Consider the following 20427-nt stretch of genomic DNA (forward strand, 5'->3'; position numbering starts at 1 on the left):
ACCAATCCTGTTCAACTTGTTCATCAGTGATCTAGAGAAAGGGGTAAGCAGTGAGGTGGCAAAGTTTGCAGATGATACCAAGCTGTTCAGGATAGTCAAAACCAAAGTAGATTGTGAAGAACTTCAAAAAGATCTCAGCAAACTGAGTGATTGGGCAGCAAAATGGCAAATGAAATTTAATGTGGGTAAGCGTAAGGTAATGCACATTGGGAAAAATAACCCCAATTATACAGACAATGTTATGGGGGCAAATTTAGATACAACAGATCAGGAAAGGGATCTTGGAATTATAGTGGATAGTTCTCTGAAAACATCCATGCAGTGTGCAGCTGCAGTCAGTAAAGCAAATAGGATGTTAGGAATTATTAAAAAAAGGGATAGAGAATAAGACGAAGAATATCATACTTCCCCTATATAAAACTACGGTACACCCACATCTTGAGTACTGCGTGCAGATGTGCTCTCCTCACCTCAAAAGAGATATACTGGCGTTAGAAAAAGTTCAGAAAAGGGCAACTAAAATGATTAAGGGTTTGGAAAGGGTCTCGTATGAGGAGAGGCTAGAGAGAATGGGACTTTTGAGTCTAGAAAAGAGGAGATTGAGGGGCAATATGATAGAGGTATATAAAATCATGAGTGGTGTGGAGAAAGTGAATATTGAAAAGTTATTTACTTGTTCCCATAATATACGAACTAGAGGACACCAAATGAAATTAATGGGTAGTAGGTTCAAAACTAATAAAAGAAAATTTTTCTTCACACAGTGCACAGTCAACCTGTGGAACTCCTTGCCAGAAGACGCTGTGAAGGCCAGCACTCTAACACAGTTTTAAAAAAAGGGCCTGATAAATTTTGAGGTTAGGTCCATAAATGGCTATTAGCCAAGGGTAAAGTATGGTACCCCTAGCCTTTAGTCAAAGGCTGAAGACAGATGGCAGGAGACAAATCGTTCGATCATTGTCTTCGGTTCACCTCCTCTGGGGCACCTGGAACTGGCCACTGTCAGCAGACAGGATACTGGGATGGATGGACCTTTGGTCTGACCCAGTATGGCCGTTCTTATGTCCCTTTCCATCATACTGCTGCTGAGCCAGTCAGTCCCTAGCCTGTAACAATGCTTGAGATTCTTCCACCCCAGGTGCAGGACTCTACACTTCTGCTTGAAGAAACTGCATCAGATTTCTTTTGGCCCAGTCCTCCAATTTATCCAGGTCACTCTGACTTCTCTCTCTACCTTCCAATGTATCTACCTCTCCCCCTAGTTTTATGTCATCCACAAATTTGCTGAGGGTGCAATCCAGTCACTCATCCAAGTTATTAATAAAGATGTTGAACAACTCCAGCCCCAGAACTGAGCCTTGCGGCACTCCACTTGAAACCAATTGCCATCCAGATATTGAGCCATTGACCACTATCCGTTGGGCCTCACCATCAAGCCAGCTTTCTATCCATCTTATAGTCCAGGGATCCAATCCATATTTCCTTAACTGATGGACAAGAATGTTGGGGGAGACCGTATCAAAAGCCTTGCTGAAGTCAAGGTATATCACATCCACTGACTTCCCCACATCCACAGAGCTTGTTACCTCATCGTAGAAGCACATCAGATTGGTACTCTCTCATTAACAGTGCACTGCTAATACTTTCATATGTAATCAAACACTACATTTACTGCATGTAAAAGAGATAGAGATTTTGGGAAGAGAACAGCCATACCTCCATCCCTCCCAATGCAAGCTCTAAGTCGTCTACCATTTTGTACTTTTTCCACTGTCTGCTTTTTTATGAAACAATAATAAAATACCCAATCACAGCTGTACACAGGTTTGGTCATAGTTCCCTGAGAAACTTCTCTTTCTTTTCTAGGGAGCATTATGGCAGTTGAGGTAGCACAGCTCTGCCAACACTGTCTGTTCCAAATGCCTTGAGGCCAACAGACATTTTCAGTACAGGGCCTTCACCTCCCGAATTCTTTCCCCCATCTGGTCCAATATCACCAGACTCAACTGACTTTCAGAAACAGTTTCTTCCTGACAGGGAATATAGTATTTTTGATAGCTTAATTTTAAGGGCCAACTCCTTTTATTTTTGATTGACTCTGTATGTATGTACCCAGAGTGTAATGTGAGGCGTACACCCAAAAGCATTTAAAAATGTTTAAAATAACTTGAGTGACAATCCACGGAAACGCAACGGTATTTTTCCTATTAGAGTCGTGACTTTCTACTATCACGTGCTGAATTAAAGAATTTTAGATGTCTCATCGAGATTGATCTGTAAGTATAAGTACAAAGAACAATCCACTGAGTGATCCAGATTAAAGAAAATAACTTCAAAGTCCTCTGCTACTGAAATCATCATTATAGACCCATATACTGGAGACGTCACCCTTCTATCATTAAACATAATAGTGCTTGAATTTAACTGTTATACAGCTAGGATCATCAGCCACGCGCAAATTAAGAACATAATTGAAGGGATAACATCTGCTACAAATTTGGATCTAGTTATGTTGCAGTTTAACATTTCTATTTGTAACATATTGTTCACTCACTAAATGCATTAAGCTCTTTGCCACCCTGCCAGCAATCGCAAACAAAGGTGAAACCTTCTGATAAGCCCAGTACCACTTACCCATACCAGAAGCGGGGATCGCTGGAAATGCAATGGTTGAGATTACGATGTGCCAAAGCTTTCTTCTTATTCAAGACAAATTCTTGTAATTTCATTTTGACTTCTGTGCTTGCCACAGCACCTGAAATATCCAAAAATAAGAGGTTATTTAACCCATTTCATTTGATGAAAGCAGCAGTGAATTAAAACTTGAAACTTCCACTCTCAAAGTAGGAAAAAAAAAAAAAAGTTGAGATGATAAAGATCTACATCTTTGCCTCTCTAGTCAAAGTGAAGGATATTTCAAAGAAAAAAGACAGAGGCTCCAATGAAGAGCTCTTCTTTACTGTATGGATTTGAACGTAATTTCAATTTATATCTAAGAGATATAATCAGATTTCTCATTTTTCTAAAAAAGATTTCTGAAGAGGATTTCTATACTTGCATAAAAGTGCTTGTAGAATAAAACACATGTAATAGGTATTCCAGCTTTTTAATCAAAGGCATTCAAGATAAGGGGTCTTGTGCATGCTCAAGTTTTTAAAATGTTACATCTGCAAGCAAAAGGGGAATGAGATGAATATCTCATATACACTATCTTAAGAAATCTTGCAAATAAGGGTCTCTTTGTTCCATGTATTTGCGTATAAGAGCTACACAACATTCCAATTCATCTACAGGTCTGCAATCTATGTCTTCAAACAGAAAATATAACATTTTTAAAAATATCTGAAATTTCAAAGCATGGAGTTAAGATTTTAACTGTGTAATTTCTAATAATTATCTATTCCACAAGAGACCAATCTATTTTACTAGAATGAGTAAAATTATCCTTTACTTGACGGAACAAATTCTCAGAGAGTGATTCTGACGGAGTAACAGGTATTTTGGCAGTCAGACTAAGCAGTATATGAGGGCTCATTTAAGCCATGGTGCAAGTCAATTTTCCAAAGGAATAATATCCGGAGTGCAAGAAAGTTACCTGTCACATACACACGAAAGTCACATACACTGTCAAGTGCTGGATAGCACACTTAGCCAATATGATCACCAGCTTTTGCTTGTACTAGCATGGGTATCCAAAAAGTTAAAATGAGGAAAGCTTACAGGAAGTAATATAGTATAATGGAGAAGCTGAGAAAGTCGAGAGCATAACTAATAAGACCACCCATCTTTAAAGATACTGTCTCAAACAATTCAAATTTATTTTGAAAACGTTAGTAGACTAATCAAACGTGGCTATGTTCTGGTGGCTTTGTTTTAAAAGATGATGGTATTCAGGAGAAGCAAGTCAAGTATTTGTAGCTCAGAGTGTTTACAAAAGCAACGAGGGGTCCTGTTGCACCTTATAGACTAACAGAAATGTATGAGCATAAGCTTTCGTGGGCAAAGACCCACTTCGTCAGATGCAGTGTTTACAAAAACTCCAACAGCAATCACTCCTTTTCTGAGTCGAAAGGCACTACATACATACAAAAGGAGAAACAAGACTTGAGGCCTTTCATTCTTTGTCCACATCTGGGGAGACACACAAAAAATGATCATTGTTTCATTTAGGGATGTGACTGGTTAAATGGTGAACAGTTAAAGCCTCATCCTTTTAAATGCATGAGGCCTACGCATCTCATTTAATTACTACAGGCTGCTGTCAATTCAACTCTAAGGGCTTGTCTGCACTAGCCCCCTCCTTCAAAGAGGGCATGTAAACGAGCCTGATCGGAGAATAGCAATGAAGTGCTGTGCTGCATATGCAGCAGCTCATCAGCATAATTCTCGCTGCACGAACTTCAAAGTTGCTAACTTTGAAGCGTCGGCAAGCAGTGTAGCCGCAGGTACTTTGAAGTACCCATGCGACTTCGAAGTTTCCTTACTCCCAAAATGTTTTGAACGAAAAGAGCTTATCTTTATTAGTGCCAATGTTCTACCAAAGTGACAAGGGCAGATCCCAGTGCGGTTCCACAGAAGTCAATGGAATGCCACACTGGTGCATAAGTCCTTGTTCAGGGATCACTACGTGAACTTTTTAAGGCCAGGAACTGTCTATGTTTGCTTACTGCCTAGCAAAATGAGGCTGTAATCATTTGAGATGGACAGGGTATTGTAGAGGGAACAGGAGACAGGAAGAAGGGATGGGGAAGAAAGAATTAGACTGGTTAATAAAGGCCATGAGGAAAAGAAATCATGGTGGGACTGGTGCTGCAGAGGGTAAGGACAGGACTGGAGCCTGATTTGGAGCAAAGTGGGCACAGGCACAAAGGCAGAAAAAATGAATACGGTTCTGTTACAAAACTGAATGTTGAGCACTGACAAAGGCACTGGGAAAAGCATCTTGTCCTGAGGATTGCAAAGGTTTCTGCAGCCGCAGTGGCAGACTTTGACATTTGATGTCTGGAAGGCCCGGGTTAGCTGCAGATTATGGGGCTGTGTGTGTCTGACCAGGTGCAGTGCTCAGATAACGGCGAGAAGGTAGGAAGACAATAGGCAAAGTCCATCTCTCTGCTGCTGATGCTACTATTTGTTGCATTGAAAGAACTTACAAAAAAGTCAGGAAACTGAATTTGCTCTAGGCTACTCAACATTTTCCTTGTACTGTTGTCATGGAAGCTAGACTTTTGGTCCAAATGCATCATGACAGCATATTTCAAATCACATAGGGAAGTTTTTGTACTCCGTGCTGAGAAAGTAGGAAGATGTAATTAAGATGTTGTTAACTGAAATTTATTTGAGTTATTTTTAACAAAATACTACACAGTGCATTTGTTGCCAAGTGGAGATCGGTGTGGGGGTAGGCTTATTTTCCATGTTCAGGACCACTAGCTGAATTAAGTTAAGCAAAATATAAGGGTGTAAGAAAAATATTTCCAGCATTTGAAAATGTTTAGCTCAACTGATTATGCAGATACTATACTGTCTTTAAAAAAAAATGTTTACAGGTTAAAAAGACTGCTCCCATGATTACAACTTAACACCCCAGGTTCTGTTCTATTCTGCTGCACTTACCTGAATTTCTTTCAAAAATAGCTTAAGATGCTTTGCTCTGTAGCCATTTAGACTGTTTTACTTTTTTTTTTTTTTTTATATAAAGTGTTTTACCATAAAAAATGTTTTACAGGAAGAGCAGACAGACCAAAGGATATACAGCATCAACTGATCTCAGCTAACGACAGGTAGCGAAAGGGAAATATTTAGCTTTCACGTGACAAATGATTATCACTATTAGTTAGGACTGAGATTAAAACAAACTAAATACAAAAAGGGGGAAGCGCCTGCTTTTTTCATTCCCTCCGTAACATCTGCTACAGGCCACTGTGAGAAGACAGACTACTGGGCTAGAGGAATCATTGGATACAGTGGGTCACACTATGGCCAATATGTGATAATTTTACTGCATCTTGTTGTACACTTTTCTTTGGGTACTATATCACATCAGCAAGACCAAACCACACTTTGTAAGCTAAAGAAATACCTTCAGAATTAAGATGCATCATTTTACTCATATAAACAAAAAAAAAAAAAAAACACATAATTGAGGGCTAGAATCCTTTTTTCCTCCATTTATATGAGATTTTCATGCAACAAGTCCCTCTATGCAGACTGCCATGGACGCTTCATAAACTTTGTCTAAACACGGTGCCGAATAGAGGTGCCCATGGTTTCTATCCAGCTACTGCAAGTTCCATCTCTGAAATAAACTACCTTACTATTACTTACTTTCTTTTCCTTTCTCTTTGTTTTTTAGCTGTTGTAGTTTCTGCTCTCTATGCTGCTTCTCCAGTTCTTGTTCCTGGCGATGTTGCTCCAACTTTCTCTGGTGCTCCAAGAGCTCCTGCTGATGTTTCATTGCTAGCATTTCCTGTTGCTGCTGTTGAGATGGGAAAAGGGAGGGGGGAAATATGAATGCATGTGGTCTGATCGCCCAAAGCCTTCATTTCACAATACGCCCAACAGGAGCTGTTATAACTTGATGCTGATTCATTTTAATACATTTAACAAAATAAGAGAGCATCCTCATTCCCAATTTAAGAGGTGGCACATCCTGAATAACTGTATGGACAACCCTTGGTTGGGGACACCTGTGGAAGAAGCCTCTGTCTTACCCTTTGTGGATCTGTGCAAAGCCTGGTTACAATCAGAGTAATTGTACTTTGTGAACACACGGACCTATTGGTTAAATAGCACTAGATTCTTGAAAAGGGGCTGCGCTATGCTCCCAAATCCACAGCTGGTTCCAGGTGGAAAGAGGAAAAACTATCACAGCCATCAGAGCTCCAGAAAGGCATTTTGTCTATGCAGTCTCAATGGCTCCTGGATTTCCCAATGATGTGGCATACATCCACACCACAATTCACACAGGGCTGTGGCAGAAGAGCCCTAAACTGGTCAATTTCAGGGAAGGAAGCATGTTATTATGATTTTTAAATTATTCCATCTGGAATCATGCCCTATGGATACACAGACTCTTCTTAACTGAGTCCCTGCATATGGCAAGGTAATTCAAGCCAACACAGACTACTACTGGTGCATAGTTTACCTTGTATCAGTGCAACTTAATCCAACAACCTACTTAAGTAACATGCACTAATGAAAGCCTGGTTTTGTGCTAATTCAGCCCATTCGCATTATGGGTGTGCACAGGTTGCCAGCATTGTAGTCAACATTAAACTATGAAAACATTGCCTAGTTTGGATTGGACCTGAGTACTGTGTAGCTATTGTACATTTTTAACTAATGCGCATGTATTTGTAAATCTTCTTGATCAACTGAAATGCTTTATCAGAAAGTTACCTCCAAAAACTCCCCCAACTTGCATTAAGAAAATGTTATTAAGGTTACAAAATGAGGCCCTCACAAATCAGCTAAGTGCCAGAAAAAAAAATTGTTTGAGCCTAAAAAATCCAAATTCATCTTTGCCACACCCCTCAGAGGTCGGTAAAGTCTCCACAAAAGATACAGAACTACGCAGGCTAAAATCTGCAAAAATCTCCATCAGCTTCGGGTGCCCTTCACAAGGCTCTAACAGATGATTTTTCAGACTTCATTTCAAGTAGCACTTTGTAAAATACTTTGAACATGCAAGGATTGATTAATCTTCACAATTCCCTTCCGAGAGAGGACACTAAGTACTGTTTCTCCTTTGGCTCAAATAGCTAGCCAATACCAAGGGCCTTGCCAGGTTGCTTCAAAGAGGGGGGAGAGAGGAGATGAGTAAGGTGTGTTTTCTGGTGCACTCCTGTTTAGTTAAAGTCATGTGCACAAGCAGACAATTTCTTGCTCACTGTTTGCATGTCTGCACTCGGTCGCATGTCTGCACAGAACCAGTCGGTTCTATGCCCCAGGAGCTCTAGATCTCTGCTCACAGCTGCTTCTCTTGCCTTCTGATGACTGGCTCCTTTCTCTCTGTCTCTCTCACACACACAAACACACCCCTTGCCCCTAGTCCCTGCATTTGCAGCCAGTTCCAGAGAAATATTCAGTGAACACAGTTTAGTCCACTTGTGGCCAACCAGTCAGTGACGAAGAGCCATGGATAGAGTGCAAAGAACCATGTATTTTTTTATCTATAGACAGAAAGATAAACATACAATACATGGCTCAATGCCCTCCCCCTCCTCCAGAACCAGCCCCTGCCCAGCTCTCTGCTATAACCCAATCCCCCACAAGTAAGTACCCCCAGCTGCCCACTATAACCCATCAGCTCACCCCCGGCTCTAACCGAGAGCCAAAGGTTGGCCACCCCTGGTTTAGCCCCATCCAAATTTTGCCACACAGCCCAGTGAGCTGGTCAGCACCCTGACCCACCAGTCACCAAAAGCCCCTCAGTCTGCGCCAGCAGCAGGGAGGTTTTATCCCGTAGCAGAGCCAGCGTTCACAGCGAATGCTTCCTGAATCTCAACGTTCCATACCTCACAGCCTTACTCCTAGAGAGTCTGACAGCTCCCACAAACTTCGTGTATTGCTGCAAGTGCTTAACACTTATGATAATCAGGTGTTTAGATCTGGGACATCTAGAAGACAACACGCTATTAGTAATCAGGTGTGAAAATGCTGATAGAGATTTGCCCACCATCACATGTAGAGTCCCAGCTCACCGCACCATACCTTAGGCTAAACGGTATTTTCAGATATGGGAGGGAGAGCCAGCAGTAGGATGAGAATCCATTTAGTCTGCTAGCACACTGGAGTAGATGAATGCACTGTACCAATATAACATTCAGAGTTGTAACGACAGGCCAGGTGCAAGCTGTACTGAGCAAAACCAGAAGAAAATGACAATTTTTAGTAGGCACCAACTAGCCCACACAAGAATGGTTCTCTATTGGGCCTCAAAAGGGGACCTTCCACATAACATGATAAGTCTCTTGTCAAATTTCAAGTTCCCAACACATACCTTGGAGACATCTGAGGAAGGAAGAAAAGAAAGAAGCTCCATGTAAATATACAGGTTGCTAATCAGTCTTACAATGCTTCCAGATTTCATTTTCATCCTGCATGCCAAGATGGAATGTTCCACAGAGGCCAGTTATATATATATATATATCATTATGCTGCAGGTTATTCAGAGTACAAGAACACATTTGCTCACCAGCTTGAGCGACTGATCACACTGCACCCGCCTTGCATTCTTTACATTGGCAGCTTATAAACCAGCAGATTAATTTTAAATTGGCAAGGTCAACTTTTCAAAGCCTTAGCAGACCCTGGCAATAGCTGAAACTTCTTCCTTCAGCCTTGACTTAATGGGTATTTCTGCTGAAATACCACCCACTGTCAAAAGTGCCCACCAACCTGTCTTAACTGGGAGGAAATTGGGCCAGAAAAATTAAAAGTGTGTAAAAACCTCCAGAAGCCTTTTCTTTGGTTTGCTCTTTAAAGAAATAGCAACACCCACTAATATTTCTGTTTACAGACTCAAGTTCACCACCCAACGGCTGTTATAACCTCACTCCAGAAAGCATGCAAATAGAAAATAATTTTTCCATGATTTCTTAAATAGGTGGGGTTTTTAAAATAAAATCAGAAGCTTCCCCCACCCCCACCCCGTCTGCTGGTCTTAGCATGTAATGCTTCCCAGAATGGCTTAAATATACTGAGATGTATATGTATCAGAAGGAATTATTTTTTCATTAACATCTGTTAATGAAAATGACTCAAGGCAGATTTATATTGGATTTCTTATAAAAGTTTCATTCAAGATGTTTTCTCTCTGTTGGAGTGCCAACCCTCCCCCTAATCTAGACTATGAAACTTTTTAGAGAAAAGAAATGAAAAAAGCCTGTCTTACAGACGAGAAGAGACGGCATTCTAGATCCTTTTAGGACAAAGGGAAATGAGTTCTCTCGTAGACACTGGCAATGACAACAAATGCAGAACCCACTGTTCAGCTGTACATATATTGGGATCACAAATAGAGACTTCATCCTATTCCTCCTGTCTATGTGACAGCAACTAAAGCAGGCATATTTTACCCATTGTTACTATTCATGAAGTGTCTTTTCAAATACAATTCCGAACATACAAAGAAAATGTCAGATGGGTATCTTAAGGCTTATTAGTTATCCCAGTAAAAACTCTCTCTCATATCTTTGTAAGAGGAGACACTACCACCAAACTCTGCTACAGGCAAGTCAACCAACTGCAGTTCTGAAATGTTTGTGTTAAGTGCACGCCGTTCTTTTAAAGTACGTTTTTTCTTAACACTGCAAGAAATACAAAGTATTTGCAAAAAAATAAAATGATAGGGCATGGACAAGCCGCTGCAGTAGGACTAATTCCAGAACATATCAATTTGAAGAGTGTACTGTGAAAAATATGGATACTGTATTAGTAAGAGTACAGCAGGGAACATTTGAATAAGGGGCTCTTGCCAAAATAAATCTTTGTAAATATTTATAACTATAGGGATTCCTGCATATGCTTAATGTCATTGCTTCTCCTATTCATGAAAGATACACAACCACTTAATTGTACCTGTAGCTAAAGCTTCCAAGGCTTCATTGGCATATATTAAAGCTAATAAATGTAATCAGGAAAAAGTAGTGGATTTAATGGCATTGATCATCTTACAACAAATATCTCTCACATTTAATAAAACGACTTTTTCCCCATTCTCTTCAATTAAATCAGATTTATTTGGAAAACAGGGAGAAGCACATGATTTTCAATAAATTCACTTTTTTTTTGTTCCAACTATACTACGTAAAGCAGCTAAAATAGAATTCCACAGACAGTACAACAAAAACGTAAACAGATACTACTAATTAAACTTCTAATCTATATTTCCGCCCCCAAAAAATATAATATAGCCATGGAGACCAAGTGTCAGTAATATCAGATGGTAAAGTCTCCATTTACCAGGAAACTGCCACTACACTTCATAACAAGATGGGGCTAACCACAGACACAACCAGGCCGCAACCATGACATGGATGAGGCATGTCCATCAGTGAAGTCTCAGACTTTGGGGGTGACTGCCTTCCATAAAACAGCCAGTTACCACTGGGGAATCAGCTTGCGGCCAAGGAGACCCAAGTTGGATTCAAAGATCTTGTTAAAGATCTCAGGTGTTGAGTTTGGCTGTGGTGTGTGCTTTTCTCCTTTCCCATTGTCGCCATCATATTTAAAAATACTCAGATCTTTGCCACAAGGTCCTTTTTCAGTTTGGTCTGTCTCACATGAATTTAATTACACTTCATGTTTGAGGATAACTTTGAAACACCACTTGTGCCCTTCCCTTGACAACTGGTCATGTCTCAGTTGTGAGAGTAACTGCCTGGTGCTGTACCAGACAATAATCAAGTCCCTTCCCCAAGGAACTTAAATCTAAACAAGTTAAAAATCCACACAAATGTGCAAATGACTGCTTTGGGAAATTACAGAACTCATCCCAGGGTGGGGGGTGTGTCTGTTTTTTGTTTTGTTTTTGTTTCTGGGTTTGGTTTTTTTGGGCAATCACTTCTTAACAGGATAATAACAAAGAGATAGCCGTGCTAGTTTATATACTATCAAAACAAAAAAGCAGTCCAGTAGCACTTTAAAGACTAACCAAATAATTTATTAGGTGATGAGTTTTCGTGGGACAGACCCACTTCTTCAGATCACAGCCATACCAGAACAGACTCAATATTGAAGGCACAGAGAATGAAAAATAATAAACAAGGTTAACAAATCAGAAAAATTTTATCAAGGTGAGCAAATCAGAGAGCAGAGGGGCAGAAGGAGGGGAGGTAAAGAAGGATATTTATTTGCTTGTGTTAATTGCATGCAAAAATGTTCAGTGAAAATTTTACAGCTTTTTGGCTCAATACAGATATTCTAAACCTTTATACTCAGAACCCAAGTAAATTAAAATTGTTAAAATGAAACTCAGAAAACCAAAAAAAATGTATTAAAGGGAACTATTTGTATACAGGGTGATTTCTAAGCAGAGGGCGTGGTTTTTAATGGGTTTTAAGCCAATTAGTTGTTTTGACTTCTTATTTCAAGTTTCCACTTCCTTGTTTACTGTATTGTCAGGCTATATGGTCTGGTTTCTGGAACCTTTTTGATGGCTATCACCTGTTTAAATGTTATGTTGGATTTCTTTCATGGGCACAGGTTGAGAACTGTCTGAACTGGAAAAAAAGGAAAGTGATATGAACATGAGGTTTTCATACAGGGCCAAGCAGCAAGCCCAGACAAAAATACTGAAAATACAGTGCAGAAGGCTACAGTTCTCATCTCCTGTGATGTGGTAATACCACCAGAAGGTACATTCACTGTGCTCCTCCTCACACATGCAACAGCCAATCAATCCTGCACCTGGGACACTGCACCAAGCTCAATCCCTCTCGAGCAGGAAACTGATCTATCCCACTTGAGAGCTTCCAGAGCTGGGCAATAAATGTGCTTAGATTGCCCTACATTGTCTCAGTGACAGTGCTAGAGTGCATTCACCTAGTGGAGACTGCTCTTATCAGAGTACTGAAGGACATAGTGTAACCACATCACTAAGATCAATTAACAAGAAAAACCTGTTTCTGTGCAAGTGTCACAGAGGCAGCTGTGTTAGTCTGTATCTTCAAAAACAACAAGAAGTCCTGTGGCACCTCAGACTAACAGATATTCTGGAGCCTAAACTTTTGTGGGCAAAGACCCGCTTGGTCAGATGAATAAGTGGGGTGGCAGGGGTGGGGTCATGGCTTCAGAGGAGGATTTAAAGAGGGGATCTCAGTAAAGGGGAGGGCCAGAGCTGACAAGGTCTCTTCAGTCAGGGTGGAAATGGCCCATCATCAGCAGTTAATGTGGAGCTGTGAACATCAAGAGAGGAGAAAAGAGGTCAGTTCATCGGGGGTGGGGAGGGAAGATGTGGCCCACTGTCAGATGCTAATGTGGAGGCGTGAACATCAAGAGCGGAGAAACTCCTTTTGTTATGGGCCAACCATTCCCAGCCTCTGTTCAATACTTGGTTGATAGAGTCAAATTGGCAAATGAACTACAGCTCAGAAATTTCTCTTTGCACTTTATTTTTGAATTTTTTGTTGTTGTAGGACTGCTACTTTTAAACCTGTTACTGAGTGTCCAGGGAGACTGAAGTGCTCTCCGACAGGTTTTTGTATGTTACCATGCCTGATGTCTGATTTACGTTTCTATCTAAAAGAGAATAAACTAACAAAGCAGGTCTTTGCCCACAAAAGGTTATGCTCCAAAATATCTAGCAAAATAGTTTATTAGGTGAGCTTTCGTGGGACAGACCCACTTCTTCAGACCAGAGCCAGACCAGAACAGACTCAATATTAGAGTCTGTTCTGGTCTGGCTCTGGTCTGAAGAAGTGGGTCTGTCCCACGAAAGCTCACCTAAAAACTATTTTGCTAGTCTTTAAAGTGCGACTTGACTGCTTTTTGTTTTGATAGTGTATAGACTAGCAGGTAAAGAGGAATGAAGGAATACAGAGGATGAGAGTGAGGGGATATTCCTTGTGTTTTGTGTATAGCACCCCCTTTTCAAGGAGAGAATTCTAGGGTTACTGGGTTAGGATGGCTCTTAAGAAATCTTTGCCAAAAGGTGTACTAACTGATCCACAGATCCAATTGGTCATAAAATGTGCTGGTTATTACAGCTGGGCCTGACAACCATGACAACCAGCCCCGCTTTGCTGCCTGTCCCCCAACTACCCAGGCAACAGGCAGCCCACTCCACCATACCCCCCTCCCCCCACCTCAAAACCTATTTTGAGAACAGAGGAAGATCATTTTTAGGACAGTCAGTCTGATCCACTGTATTCCATTTTTGTAATAATGAAGAGCCAAAAGAATTGATGAGACATGTACAGTAGGTTGTTTTTCTTTATTGTCAAAGTAATTTTATCTAATGCACACAAATATGAATTGAATAAGTATTTGTGTATGATCGCTTACATATATTTGAAAAGACAATAATGCTAATATCCACTAGTGCAACTGGAAACTAAAGATACAAAAGAGATTTTAAGAGAAATCTAGAGACTTTTGTTAGGAATCTCAAAGTAAATGTATACATCATCCACAACATTCACAACAGCTAATCTGTGTTGATAACTGCCCCACAAGCCATTCTCTTTACATTTTCATTTAGTCACTTGCACACAAGTGTTAATTTTTTTAAGGTTAGCCCTATCAACATAATAGAATTATAGAATATACGTAACAAACTTTGGAATAAAATTAAAAGTATTCTTTCAAATTCCAAAATGCACATTCTGAAAGGTTGGATTGCATAATTTTCAACTGGGAGGGAATCTGAAGTGATGGAGAAAAAACAGAGTGAATAACAACAGTTTGAAGACAGAAGAACATAGGAAAAAACACTAAGCAGACAAATTCAAAGTCAGACTAAAGGAAAGATCAGGTCAAAATGTATGGAACTTCACAATTATGAAAAGTAACATTCAAAAGTAACGGAGAGGTAGCTGTGTTAGTTGTACTCCAACAAAACGAGTCTGTACTGCAACAAAACAAAAGCAGCAGAAATGTAGCGCTTTAAAGACTAACAAAATGATTTCTTCAGTGATGAGCTTTCATGGGACAGACCTACTTCTTCAGATCAATTTCATTTCCAGTACAGCTCAGTCTGTATTGGAAATGAAATTGATCTGAAGAAGTGGGTGTGTGCCATGAGAGCTCATGACAGAATAAATCATTTTGTTAGCCTTTAAAGTGCTACATTTCTACTGCTTAATGTTCAAAAGGTACGTTCAAGGCAGTCAGACATTTTCTCAAACATTTTTCCCAGCAATGGAATGTAAGAAGAGGTTGTGATGACAGTTCTCACTGAAGGTGATATTAAATCGAAATGGAGAGATCACTGACGTTCTGTATGACTGACTAGAGCTATTCAATTACACAGGATGATCAAAAAAGTATGAAGCCATCAGTCCTGCAAGAGGAAGTGCTGTATGCTTTTATGAAAATTAAGCCTGGGAAAGCACCAGGGATAGATAATCTGCATGCAGTGTTAAAAAAGTGAATGTTGTACATTGTACTGATCTTACATGGAAAAGTTATAATGCTGTATGGGTAATTACAAACTGACCAGAGGGCTGGAAATTCTTCTGCCCTGACCTAAGTAGTATTGTATAGTATAATATTTATTGTATCATCTCCCTGATACTGCATGCAGGTAAAGTTTTGTAATATGAAGATATACCTCCCTCACAGAGCTGGAAGGGACCTTCAGAGGTCAGTGAGTCCAGCCCCCTTGCCCTCACAGCAGGACCTATTGCCATGCCTGACAGATTTTTTTTTTAACCTATTTGCCCCAGACACCTAAATGGCCCCCTCAAGGATGGGGCTCACAAACCAGGGTTTAGCAGGCCAATGCTCAAGCCACTGAACTATTCTTCTCCCCACAGTGGCTGTGCAAAATTCCTGATACTTCCCTACCCAGGAGTCCAGCTATACAGGAGAAACAAGGGAGACCGTGGCTGCGTCTACACGTGCACGCTACTTCGAAGTAGCGGCAGTAACTTCGAAATAGCGCCCGTCACGTCTACACGTGTTGGGCGCTATTTCGAAGTTGAAATCGACGTTAGGCGGCGAGACGTCGAAGTCGCTAACCCCATGAGCGGATGGGAATAGCGCCCTACTTCGACGTTCAACATCGAAGTAGGGACGTGTAGACGATCCGCGTCCCGCAACATCGAAATTGCTGGGTCCTCCATGGCGGCCATCAGCTGGGGGGTTGAGAGATACTCTCTCTCCAGCCCTTGCGGGGCTCTGTGGTCACCGTGGGCAGCAGCCCTTAGCCCAGGGCTTCTGGCTGCTGCTGCTGCAGCTGGGGGTCCGTGCTGCATATACAGGGTCTGCAGCTAGTTGTTGGCTCTGTGTATCTTGCACTGTTTAATGAAAGTGTGTCTGGGAGGGGCCCTTTAAGGGAGTGACTTGCTGTTGAGTCCGCCCCGTGACCCTGTCTGCAGCTGTGCCTGGCTCCCTTATTTCGATGTGTGCTACTTTGGCGTGTAGACATTCCCTCGCTGTTCCTATTTCGATGTTGGGCTGAGCAACGTCGAAGTTGAACATCGACGTTGCCAGCCCTGGAGGACGTGTAGACGTTATTCATCGAAATAGCCTATTTCGATGTTGCGACATCGAAATAGACTATTTCGAAGTTGGGTGCACGTGTAGACGTAGCCCATGTCTCTGGTAACCTTGACAATAAATGCATGAAGTTGTGTTAACTGTGATGGATTTTGTAGTATAATTAACACTTGTCTTAAAATGAGACAGAATCCTTGATCATGTAAGTAGATTAGAATATAAATAGCCAAGACCTCGGGTCACTACCAAGTATGCAGTGGAACTAGAGCCCAAAGAGTTCAGCACTAAGCGCTTCACCAAGTTTCAACAAAATTTCCAGGGGAATTAGCAGAGACACACTGATTTCTGGGAAGCTGGACTGGGTCCCAAGTCCTCAATCAAATTCCTGCTATTCCTTTGCTTTGGTTAGAGGTAGATTAGTGAGGACAAGTGTTACAGTGCTCTCCAGGAATGTTTGTGTGGATAATCCATCTTCTTCATGTATCCATTTCCAATCACTTTACGCATACAAACATTTCCCTCTGCAGCAAGTCCTCAGCAGCCTCAGGAGCCATCAGTAGAGAACAGCCTTGAACATCCTTTCCTGAACTTCTGTCAGATGCAATTTGTGAAGCTTTGCTGGAGTTGCGAAAGACAGTTTTCTGTAGTTCCATATGGTGTGAAACTGTCATGAGGCTGAGCTTATTTTCTCCAAACATGTTTGGATTTTCTCATTATTCTGTGTTTGTGGTGATACTGCTTGTCTGGTAAGCAGAACTCCTTAACTGCACCCATCCTACTTCCCCGCCACTTCATTCAGCTCCTAGTCCTCTGGTTTTCTGGACTTATGCAGAAATCAGTGCTTGAAGACAGTTGAGATGAACTACTTTAAAAGCAATCAACTGTTGCCATTCTTTTGCATTAAAGCAACAGCTGGAGGCAGGAAGAGAAGAAAGGGGTTGTGAATATATCCAGCAAGTTTCACAACCACATTCCTTTCCTCTACAGAAAGATCACTGGAAGGGCTGAGTCTTACCTTATAACATGGAGTGGTCTGGAAAAAGGTTGAGTTTTCAGACTTAAAGGAGCACCATCAATTTTGAAATGAAAAGGAAAAGATCACTTCTGCAATACTTTTTTTAACCAGCTCCTTTTAAAAATAATACCTGAAATTGCCATAAAGTTATATATTAGAGCCAAAAATATATTTCCACTCCTGCCATCCCCCAGTTTGTTCCAACACTATTTTTAAACTGCATTTCGTACACAGTCCATAACATGGTTTCTTCAGCGGTCAACTTTTTTTTTAAATCGCTGCTTCATGTAAGTCTTTCACACAGCATTAGCAGAGGAAAAGCATTTTATATAAAAATGTAATTGCAAAACAACAAGTATCGGCAGGAGAAGGTTCAGGAACCGAAAGCATTTTAACTACATTTTGAAATAGTTTAGAATTCAAGTTAACATGACTTTTTTAAATATTTACAGTATTATTTACTGTAACAGGGCTATAAATTTCTTAAAAAACATGATATCCTTCAGTTTTAACTTTAAAAAAGCTACTTAAGAGATGTCTACAAAATGTATTTATTTCTCTAGTTATATTATCATACTTCCAAAGAATATTTACTAGGATTATCTGTTGGCATTGAAAGTACTGACTGACTACAAGGGCACCAGGGCAAAGCCATTTTAAGTAACATTACATGCCAACACAAACATGTAATGCAATATGTATTATGTATGTACTGTTGTAATTCTACACTGTGCTTTGTAGTATCCAAAGTACACTAAACCAAAGCTCTTGACCGCAAAGGTTTGTAATCTGAGGCATAGATAAAATATAGCCGATACGCATGTGGACATTATGGTCAATGTAGCCAAAAAAAAAAAAAAAAAAAAAAAAACCACACGAGCTGTAGGTACACATATGAAAGCCAAAAGGAGGGAAATTCTAGATACTGATGTCACAAATATAGTGCAGGAATGCAGAAATGCTCTTCCCCCTTCAAAAGGAGATGTCATAACATACCCACAGGATATGACAGAATGAATAATAATGAAGAACCTGATTCTTTTTATGGGAATTCATGACCAACTGGAGGGATTTAATTCTAGCCCATTGCTTCTCAGGATGGGCACAGCTCAGAAGTCATTAATTATAGAAAATAAAATTACATATGATATTAAAAATTTACTTCTGAATATAGCTAACTTGAAAGCTGAAAAAAAAAATCTCGAAGTAGATTCAAAACTGTGATTATCTCCTCCCTACACAGAAAGATATCTAACAGACTAATAGATCGGGAAGGAACCTTGAGAGGTCAAGTCCAGTCATCTGCACTCACAGCAGGACCAAGAACCATTCTAGACCATTCCTGACAGATGTTTGTCTAACATGCTTTTAAAGATCTCCAATGATAATTTCACAACCTCCTTGGGCGATTTATTCCACTGTTTCACCACCCTGACAGGTAGGAAGTATTTTCTAATGTCCACCCTAAACCTCCCTTGCTGCAATTTAAGCCCATTGCTTCTTGGCCATGCTAAGGGTACATCTACACCTACTGGAAGAGTGATGTAGGGGTGGTTGATCTTCTGGGGTTTGGTTTAGCACACCTAGTGAGGCCACACTTCACAATCACAGTTGAATCACAATGGCTCCACCATTGACCCTGGTATGCCTCGCTGTCACAAGCAGTAAGGGAAGTCAATTGGAGAGTTTCTTCCATCTACTGCCTGCTGCGGGGTCAATAAGACAAATCACTTTCTGATATGTCCATTCCAGCTATGCAATTCACATACCTGGAGCCGCTTATCTTAAATCGATGTTTGCTGTCATATAGCCCAAGCCTAAGTGTTAGGCAAGGCTAATTCTTACTCTGTCCTGTACAGAATGCTTAAGTTAGCAGATGGCAGTGGTCTAATCTGAGGAGACCTTTCACCTCAGCAGAACAAAATCCAAAGTGATATCAAAATCCCCCCATTCTGTACTGAGCCAATGTTTGTCTTGCTTTTTCTAAAATTCATTTTAAAGGGCTGTATTGTATTACTGCAGAATGAAGCACTCTCTCTCGCTCATGGGTACAAGCATAAAAAATTGTGAGATAAAGATCGTTTGCAAAAACATTATATACATTCATATTATCTTGCAAATTTATGAAAGAGACTGTAGCTAAATTCTTCCATTATGCTGTATTAAGAATAATAAAATTAACACCAGAAGTGGGATGACATGGCAGATGACGTGAATGTACAAATATCTCATGCTTTGCTTGCTCCATTGAAATGGCACAGATTTTAAGGCCAGAAGTCACTATTCTGATCATTTTATCTGATCCCCTGCAACAACACAGGCCAGAAAATTTCATTCCTGTCTCAAGTTCATTGACTTCTAGATGTAAAGAGTGTAAATGATGAAGAAATCAATTAGTGCTTTAGTAATCTGCTCCAATGGTTAATGATCTTCTCTGGTAACAACCTCTGCCTTATTTTTACTTTAGATGCACCAAGACGACATGTCAGCATTTGAGGAACCATAACGCTATACCAACAAGCCATTTGAAACAAAAGTTTCCACAAAGCCAGGAGAGATTTCAACTGAAGACAACTAGTTTATGGGGCCAATTTTTTTACACCTCCAAGCTCAGGAGCAATCAAGGACTACCTTGTTGAAGTTTTACTCTAACATTAAACATGTTGAAAATACAGACTACTACAATCCTTAATTTCTCAAATAATAAGACTATAAAACATACGGTATATTTCCATTTTGAGCTGGAGGTGTAACTTCCAGCTTGACCAGAAAGATCCACACTAGCTTTGCTAAACACCGAGGAAAGCCACAGTGGTGCAAGTGGTGGGAAGGGTTAGTCACCCAAATGCATGCTTAGAATCTTTGACAAGCATGCTTATTCGGGCTAGCCCTTGCCATCTTAGCCACTTTCTGCTGTTAGCATACTAGTGCCATCACAGCTCATGTGGCTATGTCCACTTGAACTGAAATTTACACTTCCAGCTGACAGCGCATACAGGCAGCAAAAAAATGCTAACTTAGGCTCAGAACTCCCATCCATCAAGCCATGAATCATGTCAACAGCGCAAAAGGTTCAATCACAAGAGCAAACAGGAGCAACCGTGGAGGGAATCCCTACCTGGGACTCCTTAATAGTTAGTTTTGCATTGTTCTTCATTTTGCTGGACTTTGAGAAGCTGTCTTGCAATAATCTACGCTCAAATCCCATGCCAGCTCTTGCCAGAATAACTCTTGCATTACTTCTAAAG

At 40.5% G+C, this 20427-nt stretch overlaps 1 protein-coding gene across 9 annotated transcripts in view; it reads right to left on the minus strand.

Annotated features, from left to right (window-relative positions):
- The window catches only part of HDAC4 (histone deacetylase 4), a 325988-nt gene that overhangs the window by 133886 nt on the left and 171675 nt on the right, over positions 1-20427 (minus strand). For all 9 annotated transcript variants that reach the window (XM_075000715.1, XM_075000713.1, XM_075000714.1 and 6 more), the window contains exons 5-6: positions 6325-6475; positions 2635-2755 (exon numbers count right to left, since the gene is read on the minus strand). In XM_075000715.1, the coding sequence (XP_074856816.1) occupies positions 2635-2755; positions 6325-6475 (272 nt within the window). The remainder of the gene's footprint in view (positions 1-2634; positions 2756-6324; positions 6476-20427) is intronic.

Source organism: Carettochelys insculpta, chromosome 8 (genome assembly GCF_033958435.1).
Source record: "Carettochelys insculpta isolate YL-2023 chromosome 8, ASM3395843v1, whole genome shotgun sequence".
In the NCBI taxonomy this organism is placed as follows: domain Eukaryota; kingdom Metazoa; phylum Chordata; order Testudines; family Carettochelyidae; genus Carettochelys; species Carettochelys insculpta.